This window comes from Ctenopharyngodon idella, chromosome 3 (genome assembly GCF_019924925.1).
Source record: "Ctenopharyngodon idella isolate HZGC_01 chromosome 3, HZGC01, whole genome shotgun sequence".
In the NCBI taxonomy this organism is placed as follows: domain Eukaryota; kingdom Metazoa; phylum Chordata; class Actinopteri; order Cypriniformes; family Xenocyprididae; genus Ctenopharyngodon; species Ctenopharyngodon idella.
The window spans coordinates 35,064,330-35,086,249 of NC_067222.1; the positions used below are offsets into that span (position 1 = coordinate 35,064,330).

Sequence of the window (21,920 nt, forward strand, 5' to 3'; positions counted from 1 at the left end):
TTCCAAGTGCATACATTATGCTGGTGAATTTGATTCGCTGCCCTTATCTAGATCTGCATACTGTTCTCATACGGGTTCATTAAAGGAAAATACCTTTTTAAAGATTTTTTTTTTTTTTTAATAATAATAAAAAAGATATTTCCTACAGTTCTATTAATTTCATTAAATGACACAGATATGCAGCAGTGAGTTAGACGATAAAGACGGTTCCTGTTTTGCAAAATGACTCAAGCACTCCGAGGGCAGAAAAAACGTCTGACAGGGATGCAGCGAAGACTCTGCTCAAAAACTTCTGTGCTGGAAAGTACCTCTCTACAAAGCTTAAGACGTATGACCTAAGTGATCTTGCGGCTAGTTTCACAGGGAAGTATTTCTTCTTTCCCTGCAAACACTTCCTATAGAGATATTTTTAACTAAAGCAGCTCAGCGAACGGTTGTTCTCTATGTCTGTGTTTAGTTTAGTGAGTCTTGTGTTGCCTACAAATGCTTGCTCAGTCCTAGCATCGAAGGGATAGTTTAGCCAAAAATGAAAATTCTGTCATTATTCAGCCTCCCTCGAGTTCAGTGTTGATTTGGACCCTGTTGAATTACATACATTTTGATGACAGAATTTTAATTTGGGGTAAAATATCCCCTTAAGAAATCAAAACTTGCACCATTACTGTGTGTGTGCCAAAATGCCACTGCGCCATTACCGTGTGATGTGTACACAAAGAACTGGCAGGAACAATGATTATAAACAATTATAAGCGTTCTTAGGTTGGGTGTGAGGTATTGTGATGCTCTTCTTTATGAAATGGCATCTCAAGCGTGCCTTTGTCAAATTAACTTTCTGAAAATGCTTGCTGCTGCATATATGGCCTTTATTTGCCTGCTCTGTAAGCATAAAACGGATGTAGACTTTACTGGAAAGATATCTGGATGACTATCCAACTTCCATGTAAATTACCCAGCAAATGTTCTTAGGAGTTATGGCCTTAAAACTTTGTAACACTATAGTCAGCCACAAAAGAGAAGACCTGACAAAAGCAAATTACTTAGAAAACAAGTTTTTATACTTTGTGATATTAAAATTAAGACGTCACCGGTCAGAAAGTATTATTCCTGCTTATTGATGGCTAATTTGTTAACAGCAAGGTCTTTATTACCTGGAGTAAGATATCGATAAGCATTAGCATCCCATTCGTCTTGGTTGCAGTTGCTTGTCTGGTCCAGGACAATGCCAGAAATATATAATTGCAATTCTGCCATCTTTGCACATGGGCTCTTAGTTCTGGACACAGCTGTTTTTCACTTGAACTGTAAATGATATGTCATTAATATTTCCAGAATATTACATCATGATAAAAATGTTGGTTGATAACACCACAAGAACACTGACAGACCCAAGCCACCGATAACTTAAACTGAATGAAACTGTGGCGTGTAATAAGGTTAAATTATGTTTGAAGCGGCTTAAATAAGTAAAACAGAATAAAGTCCAACCGTAATCAAGTGAACTCTGTCCTGGAAGGTCTATGTGTACAGTCTGGGGGTTTCTAATCTTCAACTAAACAAAGTCTGGAGTTTCTGACCCCAGTCTAAATGAGTAGACAGCACCCATATCCAGTGTTTCCTTTAGTATACCATTTAGCTAAAGTCAGCCCATAAAAGAACCAGAAAAAAAAACATGTAATGCAAATGGTGAACTATATATGATGATTTAATGAGGCCCATAATTGATCATTTACAATAAGCTGAATGAAAAAAACAAAGTAAAGCTTTAGGGACAATCATAAAGCTTTATCTGAAAGTCTGTGTCTGCAATTTACATAAAACGTTCAGTTTAGAAGAACTTGTTTGTATAGGGAAAACCCTGTTAGCTTAAGTGCATTGTAGAAGGGTGAAATTCTGTTTGCTAAATGGAATGAATAAAACAGTTTTATATGAGCTCAACTCACATAGTTCAATAAAAGTTCAATAAAAACATTAAATACTAAAATAACACAGTGCCTTTTTTATTTCTATTTCACATTATTACTTTTATGAAATCCGTATGCAACAAAGAAATCAAACTGCACTTTGTTGCCTTATTCTAGCTGCTTGGTGGAGACCCTTTAAACACTTGCTTCTTCTTTACTTGTCCTGGACATAAAATTCCTGAAGAGCAGCTATATTTTGTAATGGATGCAGAACGTTTCCTGGAAACATTTGGCTGGTCTGACTGCCTGGTCCTAGGTGCAATCAGCTGGACCTGAGCCTGTTTTAGGGGAGAGATGGGACCATTTGGTGAGGGGACTGTCGGTCTCTGATGAATTTGTGTTGACCTAACTGGAGCGATTGCTCCTGTGGACAATTTTTCAGGAGATGGAAATAATGTAAGGCTAGGCTTCTTCTGCCCAAGTGGTTTTCCAAGTGATGGCAGCTTGCTATGCAATCCAGCTTTAGGAGCTCGAAGCCCAAATAAGCGATTGCCAGTGTCTGCTTTGCTGATGGTTAACTTGGTTAACCCTCCTCTTGCTTGAATAGGAATTCTGGATGATGTTTGATGTGGTTGCTAGGATGAAGAACAGAACATTATTAATGATATTATCCTCAATCCAGTTCTCGAAATTGATTATAACTGAACTAGTGTTTGCTTTTTGGTAGTACAGTAAGAAAGTCTTACCTTTCTAACCAGACACTCCAGCTTCGATTTTGCCTCTGGCAGGTTCTTGTTCATCTGATTTGTGCAAATATGTTCCCCTTCTTGTTTCTCCTCAATCAAAGCTGTTGGGTGGCATGTTTCCTTCTTATTCCTACTGTTAACATCATGACCCAGCTGATTCTCTTTACATTTTCTATCATTTGTAGTTTTCTGTTCTATAGGCTCAGTTTTGCTTGCCTTTGTTTTTTTTCTCATTGCAGCTCTTGGTCTTATGGGATCAGAATGATTCAGCTCTTGGGTGTCTGAATCCTCTAATATCAATAGCTCAATGGTTTCAAACTGTTCAGGCAGTTTCTCTTGAGGATTATGCTCCTCAGAGTCTATCTTTAACACTGCCTGACTCACCTCATCATTCTGCAGCCGTAAGTGCTCGTTCACATGCTCTTCAGATTTTAGGTTGGGTGGATGATTTGATCCAGGATCTAAATAAGTCAATGGATTTTGCAGTTGCTCAGTCTTAGGCAACTCTACAGAATTTGTTACCTCGGTCTCCTCTGGAAATACAGAAGTTATATCTGCTTTATCTTGCAGTATTGAGTTCCTAGATTCACTGCCTGTTGCCAAACACAGTTTGTTGATAGCATTCACTTCTGAAGGTTTGAGTTTTAAATCTGGACTTTCCTCTGACTGTGGGTCCTGTATTGGCGGTTTAGTAGTTGTCTCAGGTAATTGTACAGATAATCCCTCACATATTAAATCTACAGTTACCTCAGGTTGTAAGTCCTGCAGTGGCAGTTGTGCAGTTTTCTCAGCTAACTTTACAGACTGTCCCACACATTTTACATCTTGACTTACCTTAGATTCTAAATCCTGAAGTTGCGGTTTTGAATATTTCTCAGGTAACTGTACTGTTTTTCTCTCACATTTTAAATCCAGATGTATGTCAGATTGTAAGTCCTGTAGTGGTTCTATTTCAGGTTCCTTACACGCTAAATCTAGATTTACATCAAGTTGTAAGCCTTGCATTGGCTCTTTTTTTTTAACTTTCTCAAATAACTCTACAGACTTGGTCTGTATTTCTAAAATTTCCTGAGAAGCACTTATCTCATGTTCCTGTGAAAAGTTACTCATTGATTTGCTCTCTACTACTGGCTCTGATGTAACTTCAGACACTTGTTCTTGGTGTCTGTGAACTTTCTCATCCAGCTGAGTTTGAGTATTATCTTCAGACCCTAAAACTGCCTTAATTTCATCTGCCACTATGTTACTGTCAGCTGTTATTTCTAGTATGTGCTGAAATTCAGGCTGCTCCTGTCCAGAATCCATTTTAGGTTCATCCTTTTCTTTCATGTTCTGACAGCTTAGCTTAGAAAATTTCTCAGCTTCCAGTACGGGCTTCAGTATTTGCAGAGGTTTATTCAGGTTGAAGTTCTCAACTGAGCTTGGTTTCTCAAAAACCATACCATGAATATCCGAATTCAAACCCACTGTGTCACTGCATTCAAAGTATTCCTCGGAAGTTGAAGAGAAGTTGAAACAACCATTCGGTGTCTGTGAGAAATCTTTGACTGGTAGTTTACTATCATTTATTATGATACCTTGATCACTTTCTTGGGCAAAGGTGGTTTTGGAAGGTGTAGTCTTTGTTTTGAACTCTGTAGATAAGAAATTGAAGACAATACTGCAAGAGGTTTTCAAAAGTTTTGGAGTAAACAAGGTCTGTTTCTTATCCAAATCCAGATCTTGAGCTGAGGATGAATTTGAACAAGGAACTTCCTGCTCTTGATGACCATTTTTGATTGGATTATGCAAAGATTCTTGTGTTTTGTCAGGCACAAAAAAATCTTCTACAAACCTTAAGTCAGCAACAGGGCTAAAACAATCATAGTATACATCAGACAATGAAGAGATGCTGGAGTCACAGTTAGACATCTGTGTACCATTCCAGCCATTTTGGTTTGTCTCTGGTTTTGTATCTTTGTGTTCTTGAGTGGCAACATCAATTAAGACTTGGTCATCGAGGCTTTGCTTTACAAAAGGTGTGTCTGGAATTGCAAATGAGTCACAAAGAGTTTCGCTGTACACCGCTGATGATAATTTCATGTCAAGATTGTCAGAGGTTTGGGTAGGACATTTCAGTGGTTGTGGAGTATCCAGGGTTTGCTTTGTATCTGAGACTCTATCGCCCTGAGTAACAGACACATTGGGAATTGCATTGGCAAAGTCTTTTTCAGTGTGAATGTTTTTACTCTGCAAAGATGTAGAGATGTCAAAGGCGTCTTTTTCCATTACACATAGTTCCTCTTTATCAACTTTACTACAGGCAAGCACATGCAGTGTTTCTGGCTTTTCCACAGGCAAGATAAGATTCTCACTCTGGCTGCTTGTTTGATGCTGATTTTGATCAAAATTCTTCTGTGCTTCTCCTGATGTTTGCTCCTGAGTTAGAGCTTCAGGATTAGAGGGAGTTTGGGATATAGGTCCAGGACAAGCCCTCAGAGATAAAGACTCCTTTGGCTCATGAAAAGGATCCTTGAATCGGATGGCTTGAGACACTTCAAAGAGCTCTGAACGCATTAGGTGAGCTTGCAATGGCTTGTTGGAGTCTCTTATGTTAATGAAACCAATGACATCACTCGGTGGGTCAGGATCAGGCCAGGTCGGCACATAATTGATCATGTTCGCCTTTTCCAGGTTGAGAAGTCCCGGGTGAACAGGTGGCACCACTGGGGTGTCTTTGATTTGTTTGATGACTTCCGTCTGATTTTTGGAAATGCTGTTCTTGGCACTTGTCTGGTCAGATACAGGTCCATTGGTAGTGAAAGCGCAGTTGGAGACCAGAGCGTATTTTGGGTTAATGAGCTTGAGTGCCCTGGTTGCTGAGGGAAGAACAGTGGGTGCCGCCTGAGGGAGGAACTCAGGTTCAGGCTCACTGCTCAGATTAATCTTACTCAGGCACACTCCATTAGACAACAAATACATGTCCTGAAACAATGTGTCAAATGTATCGACTGCTTGGCCGGTGAGAACAGTGATGAGGTTTCTGTCCAGTCTAGAGGAAGACCATGTGAAACTGAAAATAAAGAATACCTTTTTTAATTTTAATAATTATGTACATTAAGGATGTGTTTAGCTACTAGAATCATAAATTAGGTCAGGTCTAACCTTGTTAAACCGGGTTGACCAGACTTACCTATATGACCCTGAGACTGCTTTGTCTCCGTCAATAAACATGAACTTCTGGCTTTGGTATCCACACACTCTCTTTGAGGATCGACTGAAAAATTGTACCCCTCTGATGCTGCGCACTCTCAAGTTCTGATGAAAAACAGAGTTCAGCATGTTTGGTTAATGCCTGGATGAAAAAATATCCACAACTAAAAGAAATTCTCTCACAATGGCAAATAACTTTCATTAATACAAAAGTCAGACAAATATTGTATTAGGGTATGACAGAAATGATTCTTTCTTGCCTGAAGGAATAAAAAGCTAATGAAAATTGATCTACAAACAGGGTTTTATGTGTACCATGAGGGTTATTTAAAGGTAAAAAAATGCCTTTTAATTTTGAGGCATAGGCTACGTTCACATTGTCATTTTTTGGGATTGACAACCGCATTAACTTAAAGGTGTGAGTCTCGAAATGTCCCATTCACACAGCAACTTACAGTAGCGTCTCAAATACTGTCTGTATGAATGTGCAACCGGAGTCAAGCCCATCCACAGTAATATAAAAGATGGCGATGTCCATAAAACTGAAAAGTCTTATCACTTTTGACATGACAAGAGTTCAATTCAGCCGCAAGTTCATCCATCTAATCTTCATTAACCGACAGCAGCTTTTATATCAGGGTGGAGGGCGGAGCATTTGAGTCGCACGTAGAAACACAAAACTGACAGGAGCAGCTCCACTGGAGAACAGTGACTGGATCTAAAACCTTCAGGTGATACACAGCTCATATCTTCTTCGAAACCACACATGAAAACCTGCTCTCTCGCACTGTATGATGTGACAGACAACTAGTTGTCCAGTCCGGTTCCGTTCACACAGCGTGGGTTTTCCGAGACTCCGGTTGTGAGTCCTGAAAATTTACAGGTATAAGTTCAGTTATAGAATGCTGTTGTCACTCCTGTAAATAACCGTACTGTGTGTGAACGTAACCATATTAAGGTTTCAAATACAGGACTGACAACCATATTCTGCTGCTGTGCGAACGTGGCCATAGTTTCTGACACACTGTATGCTTGACTTGGTTTCATCAATGAAAGTCTATTAGTATATAATCACATTAGTAAGTAAACACACAAGAAGGGCAAATTTTCTTTTACATCACATCTCTATAATGTTTTCACACTTCTACAATGTTTTCACATGCACATTGATGGTAACCTTAAACTATGCTGCACATTTTAGTATTTCAATTTCCTGTTTGCGGGTGACCAGAGCAAACCAAGTATTCGTGGTGCCTTCAGGTGATAACAGTCAGAAGCTAATATCTCAAATATTCAGGTAAACTGATTCACATATAAAATTCTATTACAGAATATCTAAATGGATTGAAGTAAATATATTTGCAAAAAATTATTGGTATCAACACTACACACACGTCCTTCTAATAAATCTCTTACTATCACTGATACAGTATAAAACTCTATGTTATTTCAAAAATGTGTTGCAAAATTATCTATCATCAGCAGAAATCTGTTTCTGTCTCAAAACAGGAGCATCAAAAGTCATAAGTGCTCACAGTTGCCTCAGGCGGTTTGGAAAATTAGACTTTCTGATTTGGAATAAGTTATCTCTCAGTTGTTTCTACTCATTTAACTGCAAGCGTTTAATAATGTTATGTTTCTTTTCCACTAATAAATCTTTAATAAAAACATTAGCCTAAATTGTAGGTCAAATGAGTTTCTAATATGAATTGTGACATGCCTTGAGGTGTCCAGTGTGCATGCCTGCTTTCTCACACATTTTTAGAAAGTGCTTCACTCCAGTGGCCTCCAGCATAATGTACACAGCAACCTTCCGCTTGTAGCTTGCATCCAGAAGATCTTTGAATATGTCAATATCTGTGAACAAGTCCATGACAATTGCAATAACCTGCAAAGGGACAGGCATTAATGGCAACACAAGAACTTTGTGGCAAAAAAGACAGCACATTGTAATATCTGTCAAAAACATACTGTATTCCAAATATTAATGTAAATAAAACTGTGCACACAGATGAAAAACTGGACAAAAAGTAATTCAAAGTAATCACAAGAGCAGATTTAGAAAAGTGCATGGGGCACTGTAAGGACTATCCCAAATATAAGCTTTATAGGATCCAATAATGTTTTTTCATTACATATTATATTATCAGCATACTAATTTGAGTGAAAAGTTGAATCAAACTATTTAAAGAATTTGAGTGTATTTTGCTTCAACGCAGCAGCACTCAAGCTGCTTGAAGCTTGTGTAAAACCTGATGGTTATGTTCTCCAGCATGATTTTATGATCAACATGATCAAAAGAATATCTCAAGCTTCAGTGGAAGATCTGACATTTTAAGTTCACATAATAATTTTTCAAAATCTAAAAAACTTTTTAATTAAAAGTATTTTATTTAAATTAGATTTAGAATCTCAAATTTTCAATGTGAACTCTATATATGTACACATAAAATGTACGTAGTTTTATTTATTTGCTATTATTTACTTCATATATGTATACGTATGCATCTTTATGGCCTGGTTTCACAGACAGGGCTTAGCCTAAGCCAGGATTAGGCCTTAGTTCAATTAGGATATTTAAGTATCTTTTATAAACATACCCTAGAAAAAAAAAACATTACTGGTGTTCATCTTGAGACAAAACAATGTCTCTGACATATTTTAAGATATGTCAGTACAAGTTGCTTTCAGTTAAAACAGCTCAAACATGCATTTTAGTCTGGGACTAGCTTAAGCCTTGTCTGTGAAACCGGGGGGAATATGAAATGTTTTATTATTTAACTTTATAATTCTAAAAGTGCCCAGCCCTACCATTCAGAGGGCTGAAAATGACATAAGCCTGTTTTATGAGCTTGAGCACACGTGTAGTCTATCCTATGCGTCTATCTCTACATTGTTCACTGGACTTTGATCAGTGTCTTATTCACCAGAGATGAGTCACAACAAAAATCACAAAATCATATATAACATTCATGCCCTACCTTCTGTGCTTGGCCGATCATTTTTCTAACGACCTCTTTAATATGTGACTGTCCCTCATAAGGGGGTTGAGTGTACACTTGAACACGCGTCAGTCCGCGGTAGGACACCCGGTCCAGCCACCCGATGTCCAGCTGTGGGATCGAGCAGTCCGAGCGGTCGGGCCAGTACTGCAGGGAAAGCTCTTCCCCATCACTTTCCCCGTACAGTTCAGCATTATTATCGGGGGAACCCGGGCAATACACCTCCACAGTGTGGAGAATCCTCTCAAGTTCAAGGTCCGATAGAAAGCAGCGGATGTTGTTTGTTTTGATGTAGTCCTCAAAGGCGCTCTGTCCATCGTGTATAAGTGTCTCCAGCGCGATTCTCTGCTCCTCGCTGTAAAGGAACTCCGGCTTGGACTCGTTAGTACGCAAGTTGACGTGATTGTCATCAAGGCACTGAACCTGTGACAGTGCCATTACTTTAACTCAGCGGTATTTTTAACAGCATTTAAAAGTGTTTTTGCGTTTAATTTTGTAACTGAGAAGTTTAGTTCAACTATTTTAACAAACAATGTTAAATAATTTAAATATTAGGCTATAGGCTACACAAAAAGGCGTGCGCGTACAAGGTCCGGTTCACTCACTTCTGCTGCTCATCTAGTTGGTCCTGTCAAGAATATGAATGTGTGTTCACCTCACTCACAGATGCAAGAGCAGGTAAGCGCGAACACCTCAGTCACGTGACTCACTATCAACCAATGGTAGGCTAAAAGAAACCATTATGATGTTATTTACCTGGGTGTCTAGTAAGTGTTTTCTAGTAGTGGGGAAGTTTTGTACGCCAGTTTGAGGGGGAAAATGAACAGTTATGTCGTGCAAGACTTGTAAATATAAGTTTGTATTATTTTTAATTTAATTCTTAGTACATCATTTTACAATTATTTCTTTTTGAAATTATTAAAAATGACCCAGGCAGCTTTTCACGATTCATTTCAGATGCATTCTGCCCACTGATCCCACATGAAAAAATACTATAGTAATTTATTATATTATTTATTATAGTATTTACAACACTTTGTTAATGAATGCTACAGCATACTGTAGTATTAACTATAATGAACTGATAAACTGTAATAAATACTGTAGTATACTTAGTTTTTACTACAGTAAACTGTAGTGTGTTGTAGTATAATATACCCTATAGTTGTAGAAAACTTAGTACAGTATTGGGTAAAGTATTTTGTTTATATTAGAGTACTATAGTTGTTATATTACCACAACAACTATAGAATTACCACAACAAATTAATTCAAGTACTTTACTATAGTATGGTTCAAAAACACTATAGTATTTACTATAAATTACTATAGTATTTTTTCATGTGGGATTGTTCTGAAACCTGTAGTTTTAAAAGCATCAAAAAGACATGAAACTGCTTCATATTGTTATTTAAAACATGGGCCTTTGTATCAAGAAAGTATAATGAATATTTATATTTGTATTCTAGCTAATTCTGATTATGTATAAAAATATATGTTGTTTAATAAGTAGGCTACTACAGCTACAGCAAGGATGTTTGCTTTGCAAACCCATATGTAGCAACTTAAATTTTTAAAAGCACACGTTGGTTTAAAAATTCACATCTGAGGTATGATTGTGTGTAATTTACGTTGTCAAAAAAGTGAAATTTTTACTCACAACAATTCTCCTCTGTGTTCTGTTTGACTTTGCAGCTCATCAGAATTTGAAATAAAGGAAGATGAAAACTTCTTGAACGAGCTTAATAATTTCATATCAAGTTTAGTCATTTCCTGGCTTGACCCAATAACCATTTTGTGCTCAGACTGAAGATTATTGACATGTGCATAATAACTTGTTTATATTCTTCAATATCCAGTCATCATAATTGTAACATTTACATAATCAAAAGAAGCAGATAACAACAGTTATAAACAACATATACACAGAAAAGAATTGTAATAAATATAGCAATTGATTGAAGAAATTTTTTAGCTAATATCCAAATTTGTAAGCAAAGTGCAGTGAAGAGATTGCATTAATAAAATTCATGATAAAATTTCCAATTGCATTTTAATACACAACAGTATTTTTTTTTTTTTTTTTCATTGAGTGATGCTGGATTATTTGAGGGCTTTTATCTAAAAAGCTGAAATGTGTCATCTTAGTGTCAACAGCATGATTATGTCTTAGTAACTGTTCATTTCATTAGGTTTGCTTGTTCCATAGTCATTTTCAAACACAGTTAGCTTGATAATCCCTGACATATTAAACCAGTGAACGATGCTAACAATCAACTATTGCTATGTACACACAGTGTTGTTACTGTCCTTCAGAGTCAGTGATAGATGGGCTGGACGTACTCAGGGGGGAAAAAGCCCACACATCCACGGCAACGACCTTTCCAGCGTTGAGAATCTGAGCAGTCCAGCAGGTCTATGATATCACCCCGCAGGAAGTGCAGCTGGGTGTTGTGCTCTGGATTGAAGTCAAACAGGGCATGTGCATGATGGGGCCTCTGATGGGAAACAATAACAGACAAAGGTCATTATTGCTGTGCCTACCTTCACATTTTCCACATTTAGGTCCCTTTTGCTGTCAGACTTTATGTGCCTCACTATTACAATTACACCTGAGAGATTTTTCATAGTTTCATAACCGATGTCTAGTGTGTTATTCCTAAATGGCAGTCAGGTAAACATTTAATTTACAATGCATCTTTGAAAAGCCTGACATGGTGTCTAAACATGCTTCACTCTAAGTAATCACTTCTGACACCTCTGTGCTCACAAATCTGAATACAAATATACTTTCCTTTGGCATCTGAAACACAACATTTATTTGTACACATTTGCTGTCCTTTCCCATTAATCCAATATTTTCTTGCTCTTTGGTGAAAAACAAAACAAAAACAAATGCTGTTTACAGTCTGGCTGTCATTTCAGAAGCATTTAAGTATGACATTTTAATTGCTGGTGGCAAAATGTTGGTACCCAGTACAAAATATTTTCAAAAAATAGCTGTATTTGTAAGTTTTGTCTTACCTTTAGTGTATGTTCTGTATCCCTCAGAAACACAGTCCTTTCTTTTGCAATGCTGTTGGTCTTGTAGAAGTCCACAAGCTGATTTAAGGAAGGGAAGATCTCCTCCCAAACAAAGTAATACCCATCTCTATCCTTTAACACCTTGAAATGCTGTACGTGATCCCCATAGCTGGTAAGAAGAGACAAAGATTCAGAATAAACACATAGCACTACAGAATATCGGAGTATTTACAGGGTAAGCCCTTTAGGATATCATACAGTGACCCTCAAAAGCGTAACACTTTTAAATCACTCGTTTCTTTTACGCGTACGCAAGTGTACGCGCATAGTCGAAGGCACAGCCTTGGAAAAGTATACTTCATTCGACTTGCACATTCGTACACAAGCGTTCGACGCATGCGCAGTTTTGAGCAATCTCTCACCACGAGTTTCAACCCTTGTAAACATCCTTGTATTCTTTCATGCTAGAGTTGTACAAACTGAGGGTACTTTCTAACCTCGCACAATCTCTCGTCTATGTAGGCCTCCTTAGAGTACTCCAGGGATGACGTGTTTTTGTAGGCAAAACCCGGAAGCGAGTTGGCATTTTAGGACTTCAGGTTCCATTGCCCCGAAGTCAATGGGTTTTTTTAATGGGTTTTTGCTAAGCTGCCTGAAATAAGGTCTGTGGTTAACAAAGCCTCTAAATATTTTCACGTTTTGATCTATGACATAAAACACACCAGTTATAACCCGCTTGTGATTTTTTTAAACCTTTATTGTGTCTTAAAAACGGCAGTTGCTAACAAATTGCTAAAAGGGACTATTTCCTTTGGCGGGGACTTTAGACGTCATCATGACAAACAGGACATTTGGACAGCATTTCTCATGAAAAAGTGGATAAGTATTCACACACAGCGCAGATCATGATCAGCAAGCATGTTTTTAAACAAAGTTGTTTTCTAAATAAAGTTTGAGGAAGCTTGGTGGTGGTGACGTTGATCCGCGACCATGGTGTGAAGTAGTCCGTTTATAGCCTACTGTTAGCTTTTTATATCTGACGACTTTATTTAGGCTTCAAAATGTATAAATGTTGTGTTAACTTGTAAAGATTATCTTGATAGACAAAACGTGTAAGTGTCATAACCCTTTGTTAAACACAGAGCTTATTTTTTGTGATTTTCCAAAAATCTATGGGAAAAATGCATAGGCTTTCGATCGAGGGAACCCGTGCGCCGCTAACTTCCGGGTTGGCCTACAAAAACACGTCATCTCTGAGGTACTCTATTGTCGCTCTAGCTTGCATGCGTTCCTGCCTGTTCTGTTTCTTTGACTACTGAATCGACGACCCCAGGGCACGGTTGCCACCTTGTGGATAAACTAATTACTGCAAAAAAAATTAAATGTTATAAATCCGGCAGTGCGCATACAGTACGCGCCTACTCTTCTTATTCTGTACGCTCACCCACGCGTACGCGTAAAAAGTGAAGTATACTTTGGGCTTAAACACTCTTGGTGCCTCTAGCAGCTCCAAATGGAACTGCAATAATGACTGTTTCTGAACAGGTTTTCCAAACCAGTGTTGTTTTAATATCAGTTTTATTATAGTACACCTAATATTTATTTTATTATTAGCATTTACTAACTGTATTATGTTTTTGTCATTTTTAAAATTTTTAAAATATATTTCTATTTAACTTTTATTTTTACTTCAGTTTCAGTTTAAGTCATTTTAGGCTACTTCAGCGTCAACTTATTTTATTTCTGTTATTTGCCAAGGCAACATTTCTAATATATATATTCAACTTTATTTCAATTATGGAACAAATTTTAGTTTTAGCTGTTTGCTGTTTGTCTGCTATGCTTGTGTCTTGATGGTAACTGTAGATGGAAACTCAGTGTCAGCAGCACAAAGGTTGCCTTTTAAACATTATTGTCAATCAGGTTACTCCAATATGATTTAATTAGTCGATTGCAATTCCATTTTGAGCCATGCTAAAATTACAGTTGCAATAAAATTTTTATGGAAATATTAAACAAAATATCAAACCAATTGGCAATGCTTAAAAAAACACACACTTTTAAACCAAAACATTTCAAAGGAACAATTTGCTGTTTTTTTTTTTTTTAAAGGATCATGAAACAGGTTCAAAACCTTAAAGATCAAAAAAATCCTCTCTTAGTGGTCTTATTTTTAAATTTTAGGATCTGTAAACAGCTGTACTTAGCGCAGACATTACACAAAAATTAGTCATCATGTCTTAAAGAAGTTTAGATGTTTCTTTGGTTGGTTAGAAAGCTCCTTGATGTCTTTAAGAGACTTAAAAGCTGTGATAACATTTGACAAATTCAGCATTTGAAACAGCAAACTTTGTTCTTTCAACTGCATGACAAAGGCATGTATAAAATTGTGCTTTGTGAATATTAATAAGATATCTTGAAATTTTAGAGTAAAGTAGATCAAAGGTAGAAGCATGAGTCATCTCATCTCTTATTTTTGTGTGCACACAATGATATCTCTCTGCTTTCTGCAGCGCAGCAGTGATCAAATTCATTTGTCACTCAGTTTACCTCCAAACCAAAAAAAACCGTAATGTTGGAGACTGAGAGCTTGCATTTTAATAAACCTAAAAGCTTGTGACTGTCAATGTGAAATACTGTGCTTCCTCAAAAGCTTCCTGAACGTCTATAGTGGATGCTTCATCATGCAGTCGTATTTAAGGGCTGGTTAAACTAGTCACAAGCACAGTCTTGAATTGAGTCACAAGTCCAGCTAAATGAGGTTGTTTTAACTGAAATAAAGTCTGCTACCAAGTGCAGATTTTTTCCAATGTAATGTTATAGACATAAAAGCATGTAAGAAGCTGTCATTTTGTTTTTTGCGAGTCAGTCCAGAGGTTGGTGAGGACAGAAACTGTACTTAAATATAGATAGGCATGAGTTCATCAGCAGAACCTGTCATATCTCTCAGCCATCAGTGTCATTAACAATGACCTACATTCTCATCTTCAGAGCTGTTGTGGTTTGTAGCATGGCAGGTACATCTTGCATTTGTTGAAGTGACAGCAAATGGCTGTGGTATGTTGCATGGTCTTGTTACTGCTGTAACAAAGCTGTTTTATTTGAATCACTGTGTTTGGGACCTATAATGCCCCTTTCACAAGATGTAATATAAGTCTCTGGTGTCTCCAGAATGTGTCTGTGAAGCTTCAGCTCAAAATAGCCCACAGATCATTTATTAGATCTTGTCAAATTTGCCCCTATTTGGGTGTGAGCAAAAACACGCCGTTTTTGTGTGTCCCTTTAAATGCAAATGAGCTGCTGCTCCCGGCCCCCTTTCCAGAAGAGGGCGGAGCTTTAACAGCTCGAGCTTCGGTTGATCAACAACAACAAAGCTGGAGAATCTCACGCAGCCAAAATGAGGATTGTCAGTAACGGTGTTCAGCCTTACATTGTTCAAACCGGAGTCAGACACTGATGTCTGACTGCGGGGAAGAAGTTACAACTTTTAGAAAGCATCTGGACGATTCCGAAGGGTTAGTGGATACATTTATGTAGTTGCTGTGGAGTTGATTCAACTCATCGACTAGCATGTGCCGTCATGTTAATCTGTTGTGCAAATCCAGCGTTGAATTGACCCTCGTTTGTGAAGCAGTCCGGAGTAAAATGACGGCATGGTAACAACACTCTACTACAACAACTCTTCCTCTTCTCTAAAGCAGTCCAACATGGACTCACCCCCTTTGTTGCGTGTTCTCGGGGGCAGGGTTTATGTAAATTTTAGGGTTAGTGATGTCACCTACCCAGGGAGAAGCTTGTTGTAGTCCCTACCAGCCATTTGTTGTAGTCCTTAAAAAGTGATTTCTGTAAAAGAAAATATCTCCCTTTTGCATTGAACTTTGAGCGTCAGAACTTTGCAGATGTTGTTTATGCTCTAACAGCAACATTACACACTAACTAAAGTTAAAAAATTGAAATCATAATCAACCACCCCTTTAAAGATTTTATCTAGTGAACAGCCCACAGCTTTAGCTCCTCAATGCAGGATTACCTGCTTGCTGGCATTCTCTCCTTTCACTGAAGATGATTGATAGGCTGTACCCTCTGTTTTTACTCTTTAGCAACATAATGAAACCACTCGGTAAGTGATTGTTATAAGTCGATAAATGGTTGCTAGGATTTTCTGGATCGTTACTAAGATGTTGCTAGGGTGTTCTGGGTGGTCAAGTCTTGTGACACCTGAGGTGTTCTAGGTATTTTTAGCATGTTGCTAAGTGGTTACTAGCTTGCTCTGGGTGGTTGCTATTGCATTGCTAAATTTTTATTGTCAGTCAGGCATGAAAATTGCACACCTCTCATGTTTTTAAGGTATCATTTAGGTCTGTATTACAAACAGTGAGGGACAAGTTGCACTTAGCATGAAGAGTTTAATACTTTTTCAGGTTTTTCAGTAGTAATAGGGGTGGTTGCTTTAGCAATGTGAACAAATATAGATTGATTGCAATGATCATGCCATTCAAGTCATCTAAGCCTGGTTTTGTGGTTAAGTAAGTCAGTGTCTCACACTGAGGAGTTATCAACAGCAATCTTCATTTAGCCAAGTGGAGTGACTAGGCCTGTGGCACAGGGCCAGAAGACATACACAGCGCCTTTTTAGTATCAGGCCTTGGTGTGAAGAGACCTGACTGATGCCTTGCAAACAGCAGAGGATGCATTCTTGTCTAGTTTAGAAATTCAACTAACCGTCCAAAGGATGTATTGGCCTTTGGATGGTTAGTTGCCTTTATAATATTTATCATTTTAGAACTTAATAAGATGATTATTTATCCTCCAAGCATAATAATAATAATTTCCTATATAAAATTGATTTCATAAAATGTTTATAAAATATTTGTTTGTATGTTGTATCTGCATGCATTTAATGTGTGTTGATCTAAATAAATGTTTTTCAGCTCAAAAGTTCTACTAAATTTACACTAACATTTAAAGGTTTAGGGTAAGTAAGACTTTAAACCATGACTGTATTTATTTGGTCAGAAAAAACATTCATTATTACAATTTAAAATAACTGTGTTCTAGTTTATTATATTTTAAAATGTAATTATTCCTGTGATGCAAAGCTGAATTTTCAGCATCATTACTACAGTCTTCAGTGTCACATGATCCTTCAGAAATCATTCTAATATGATGATTTGGAAGAAACATTTCTTATTATTTTCAAAATCCCAGGATATCTTCTTTAAAAGGCTGGTCATATATGGTCTCAGAGAAAAATGAAATATGCAGGAAGATGTACGGAGCCCCGGACATGACATGCAGGAAAAAAATAGTAGGCTAAATCGTGCGCACGATTTATTAAGTCATTCCCTCGATTTACTAAAACGTGCGCACGATTTCATGTTTTTTCTTGCATGTCATGTGCGGGGCTCCGTAATGATGAGTGCTGTGAAAAATAATATAATCTAAGCATCTGAGGTTTCTTGTGATCTCGTCAAATTAACCTTCAGAAGGGAGCTGTCTTTGGACATTAATGCCTAAAGTCATCAAAAATGTACATTTTTAAAATCTGAGGCTTTCAAAGAGTTACATTTTTGAATTACTCATTTTGCATTTGCACTATGACCTTGATTTGTTATCTAACAACTTTTATGGAGTTAGATTTCAGCGATCACTAGACATCACACCTGTGTCAGTCTGATTAGTAATCTGTATCCACAGACAGGGCTCTATTAAGGAATGCATTGGTGGACAGTTTGTAGCTGCGTCACATATGAGCCTTAGACCTGCAGACCAGCTGCCAATTCCACTTCTCATAGTGTGTTTAATCTCACAGTAACCCAAGCCGATGCTTCCACACCTGAGGCCAGCCCTGCTCAAGACCGCAGTGCTGATTATCCCAGCCAGCTCATTCCCAGGATCCCAGACAGGCTCTGCCATCCAAACCCAACTCAGCCATCAAGAAGTGGATGGTAACGAGCCGGACAGAATAATAATGTGATCCCAGCGCCAGCGCACTTGATGAATTTTAAATGAAATCTCTGCTGCAACGTAATAGCTTTCTGATGCTCTCATTTTCAGACAACTTCATGGTACATTTTCTTAAGCAGCAGGGGATATTGGTGTCCTTTGCAAAGTAGGTCAGATGGGTTTTGATGGACCCTACAATCTTTCTTGTTATTCAATTTCTAGTTATACTTTTATGAGGCGTGCAGCAAACAACAAATTTCATCGACCCCCAGGAACAGCGTATAGAGCAGACTTGGGGGTTGGGATGTGTCTTACCTCACTGACATAGAGAACTCTCCAGGCGCACTCTCACTTTCTCTAACTAAGAAGCTTCCACATTCCTGCTGGCGCAGTCGATTCTCGGCCACGTGTCTGGAGATACGGCCCGCAAACCATCTGTGGGCGAGATAGAGGGGAACAACAGCACTATTAGTGATGGATTAAACAGCTAGACAGGCCACATGTGTCTGTTCACTGTCACATGATCCTTCAGAAATCATTCTAATATGCTGATTTGGTGCTCAATTATTAGTAATGGTTATTATTATCAATGTTGAAAACAGTTTTTTGCTGCTTGATATGTGTTTGTGAAAACTGTAAAACATTTTTCATGATTCTTGGATGAAAAATGCAAAACAGCATTTATTTGAGTCTTTATATAACATTATAATTAAGTCTTACACATTATAAATAAGTCTTTACTGTCACTTGTAGTCAATTTAATGCATACATTTAATGGATAAAAGTATTAATTTCCATTTTTTTTATTTTATTTTAAATCTTACACTACCAAGGAAATGTTGCTTGAGCACCAAATCAGCATGTAAGATTGATTTCAGAATTTTTGTGTTTGTATATATGAAAATAGGTGTATGGGTCACTGACGAATGAGGTTTTTAAAAGTGTCAAAAAATATAATGGAGATATAATTAATTTTGATGTTTTATTAAGTGTTAACAATGAGATTATGTGTTGTTGTTTTTTTATATATATATATAAACAATTAACACTGCTTTTGTCATTTATTACAAGATGGACAAAATTTGTCACCAAAAAAGTCATTTGGTTTAACCAAAATTTCGGTTTTACCGAATTACACTTTTGGTTACACCGATTGACGATATTTTCAAACAATGCTAACAGGCTGATATCTAGCTAGATAGCAAAAGGACAATCAAACATTTTATATTTAGTACAAGTTTTTAAAATATTACAACATTTTCCATGTTTTATAGTGGTTGTACCAAATGACCTGATTTTTGGGACATGCTTATGAGCAAGTGAAAACATGAATTTTTCAAATAATTAAGAGTTGGTTACTTTGCTTCACAACCATGTGGTCCTGTGCAGGTGTCTGAATGATGTCACATCCTGTCACATGATATTGACCACATAACTTGATCCAAAATGGTCCCTTAATATTGGTTACTCCGAATGACATCAATAAAATTCATTTTTCCGGACATTCTTCCTCATAACAAAGCAACGACTTCTACACCTAATTTTAATACCATTTTGCACTATGTTGATATATGATGTTAAAAAATCATGCCAGAATAAAAATATATACATTTATTACATTTTAAGATATTTTAATCACAAATGAATGGCTGTATTGGCCTTTGGACGGTTAAACTGAATGAACTTTTGACACTTTAGAATCTTTAAAATACCTTTATATATAGCAAAATACAATTAAAACCTTTTGGATTCAATAAAAGAGATCAAGTTGTACTACCTTACATACTTTGGATGTCATATCTTTGTTTTTTTATTATTATTAAGGCCTTTGGACAAAAAAATGACCCGTCACGTCATTGACCCATAGACTGACACAGATATATTGTGTGTGTATTTACAATGTATATGGTATATACTGATATACTGTAGAGCTATAAATTAAGAATTTGATGAGAAATGTTTGAGTTTATACTGAAATTTCTCACATATGATAGCACACTTTTGGTACCAAATTTGAAATTTATGTGGTGTTTTTTTCCATCTGTGAAGACTTCAGTAAAAATCTCCATTTTCACTCTGTTTAATCTCATTGTTATCTAGATGAAGAAACTGAGATTAAAGATATCACACATATGCTTTTTATTCCCAGGACCATTCTGCGCTAGAGTGAATCAAGACTATGCCAACACACACAAGTCAATACCAATACAAGTCAAATCAATACTTTCCGAGATTTATGGACATAAAATTGCACTTACGTGTGTGGCCTGACGCTGATATAGTTTTTAGGTACGTAGCCCTTCCTGTTCGCCAACTCTGCTGTGTACCAGTTAGGATCATCTTCCATATTAGTGATCTAGTGGAAGAACAGCCAGTAAGCTTTGACCAAATCAAATCATTTGTAGCAAACAAAAGCTCTGTATGTATAATCCAACTCAAACCAGCTTATACCTTGAGTACATCTCCCTTCTGAAAGCTAAGCTCGTCACTTTCCGTTGCACAAAAGTTGTAAAGAGCAACTGCTTCCATCCTGAGTCCACTGAGCTGGAGGTGAAGCCAGACCCCAGAAGATCAATGTGGGTAGACGTCCCACCAGAGAATACCGAACGGAGAAAAGGATGGAACCAGAGAGCATCCACGCTGAAACAGACCGTCCGGAGACACTGCGCCCTGATAAATGAACTGAAAGAATGAGCAGGAGAATGTGTGTTGGTCTCAAAGAGAGAAAGGCAGAAAAAACATGTGGGAGGGAGGCAGGGGTGGCAGTTCCTGTCTCAGCGTGCTCTAATAGAAGGAAATACAGCTATGTGAGAAACAGGAAAGTTGAAAAAATGATGGGAGGACGACGAAAAGAATGGCCTCTCGAAAACTTCCCCTCATCAGAGGGCCGGACCTGCGTATTACAAGTAAAGAATAACACGTATGTGTTTTCCAGACTGACGTTTTATGAGCAGATGTGTCATTTGTAGGCAAGTTTATCTGGTAAATCTGTGTTACTGTAGGCTGTATATTATTATTCCCTTTTCTGGAAATTGCTGGAGATGAATTGTGTAAGATGAGGAGCTCATCTGAAAGAATTCATGATTCAAAGAACATACGTGTTTCGAGATGAGCAAATATCTCGACAGAGCTGCATGACTCACAGAACACCACTCATGTTCTTCTATTGGTGGTGCTGTTTAACCCTGATGTCCTATTGTGGCTATATTTTTCACATGAAGTGGTCTTTTCTTTAGAAATCCACAGTTAAGATGCCTTTGAACTGTGTGTTTTTTTTTTTTTTGCACATTGTAACATTTAAAAACTACTTCTAAAGCATGCATTATTCTTAGTGTTAAAAAAAAAAAATGTACTATACATTATAACATCAAAAGTTGTGTCTGTTAATACAATTTTTTCGACCTGAGCTAACATCAATGTACTAACATGAACAAAAGTGAATAAAGGGTAACACTTACATTGTCCTTGTTACACATGTTACATGTACTTATTATATTAATAACATTAAATTATGCATAATTGCAACTAACCTAACCAAACCCTATTCCTAAACCTATAGTAAGTACATGTTGTTAATATTGCTCAGTACTTAAATCCATAATTACACTGTAACACCTTCAAATAAAGAGAAACCAAATACTGTAACAAATGTATTGCTCTTTGTCAGGTAATGTTAGTTGATGAATTAATTGGACCTTATTATAAAGTGTTACCAGTGAGGTACTAACAGTTCACACGCATTTACTCTCACACACATTTAAGTGTCATTCAAATGTATTTTTCATTGACTAAATTATATATGCATCAAAGTCTATTCCACATGTTCTAGGGTTGATTAATGGCAGAATGGGACTTCATTAACAAATCATTCTTGCTCCCATTTTAGAGCTTTAACATACACGCATCCAATAGCTAAGATGGCACACACTAGACTACCAAATTCAAAGAGTCTATCATCGGCCATGCAAGAGGACCGTAATGGCACTCGTTACGCGTACAGACAGTCACTATTGCTGTTTGAGTTGATTATAATAAAACAGTTAGTTCCTGTCCTTGATTCTGATTGGTCAATAGCTGTGTTTTATTCAAGGCTATGACCGCTTCACCCAA

At 37.3% G+C, this 21,920-nt stretch overlaps 2 protein-coding genes across 3 annotated transcripts; both read right to left on the reverse strand.

Moving 5' to 3' along the window:
• Nucleotides 1-1,686: 1,686 nt before the first annotated feature.
• On the reverse strand, nucleotides 1,687-10,471 carry fam83ga (family with sequence similarity 83 member Ga). 2 transcript variants are annotated; one of them, XM_051886683.1, is made up of 5 exons: nucleotides 8,821-10,471; nucleotides 7,560-7,727; nucleotides 5,820-5,944; nucleotides 2,648-5,699; nucleotides 1,687-2,536 (listed from the first exon to the last, which is right to left on the reverse strand). In XM_051886683.1, exons 1-5 carry the CDS (start codon nucleotides 9,277-9,279, stop codon nucleotides 2,075-2,077), a joined length of 4,266 nt encoding a protein of 1,421 aa, XP_051742643.1. In that variant the 5' UTR covers nucleotides 9,280-10,471; the 3' UTR covers nucleotides 1,687-2,074. The 2 variants fall into 2 exon arrangements, with proteins under 2 accessions (XP_051742643.1, XP_051742644.1); XM_051886684.1 differs by having other exon boundaries at nucleotides 6,295-8,982.
• Nucleotides 10,472-10,653: 182 nt separating this feature from the next.
• grapa (GRB2 related adaptor protein a) lies at nucleotides 10,654-20,791 on the reverse strand. The gene is made up of 5 exons (XM_051886703.1): nucleotides 20,262-20,791; nucleotides 20,069-20,166; nucleotides 18,126-18,245; nucleotides 11,865-12,033; nucleotides 10,654-11,338 (listed from the first exon to the last, which is right to left on the reverse strand). The coding sequence occupies exons 1-5, from the start codon at nucleotides 20,337-20,339 to the stop codon at nucleotides 11,159-11,161; spliced, it is 645 nt and encodes a 214-aa protein (XP_051742663.1). The 5' UTR covers nucleotides 20,340-20,791; the 3' UTR covers nucleotides 10,654-11,158.
• Between the last annotated feature and the right edge of the window lie 1,129 nt (nucleotides 20,792-21,920).

Bases quoted from the DNA above. Each gene is read 5' to 3' on its own strand.
- fam83ga (XM_051886683.1), bottom strand. From the start codon at position 9,279: ATGGCACTGTCACAGGTTCAGTGCCTTGATGACAATCACGTCAACTTG. The intron at 5,945-7,559 runs GCATGTCACAAT...GTTTTTCATCAG, and splicing joins TGCACACTGGACACCTCAAG to AACTTGAGAGTGCGCAGCAT. The intron at 5,700-5,819 runs GTAAGTCTGGTC...CTTTATTTTCAG, and splicing joins GCAGTCTCAGGGTCATATAG to TTTCACATGGTCTTCCTCTA.
- grapa (XM_051886703.1), bottom strand. From the start codon at position 20,339: ATGGAAGCAGTTGCTCTTTACAACTTTTGTGCAACGGAAAGTGACGAG. The intron at 20,167-20,261 runs GTATAAGCTGGT...TTCTTCCACTAG, and splicing joins AGAAGGGAGATGTACTCAAG to ATCACTAATATGGAAGATGA. The intron at 18,246-20,068 runs GTAAGTGCAATT...TCTCGCCCACAG, and splicing joins ATCAGCGTCAGGCCACACAC to ATGGTTTGCGGGCCGTATCT.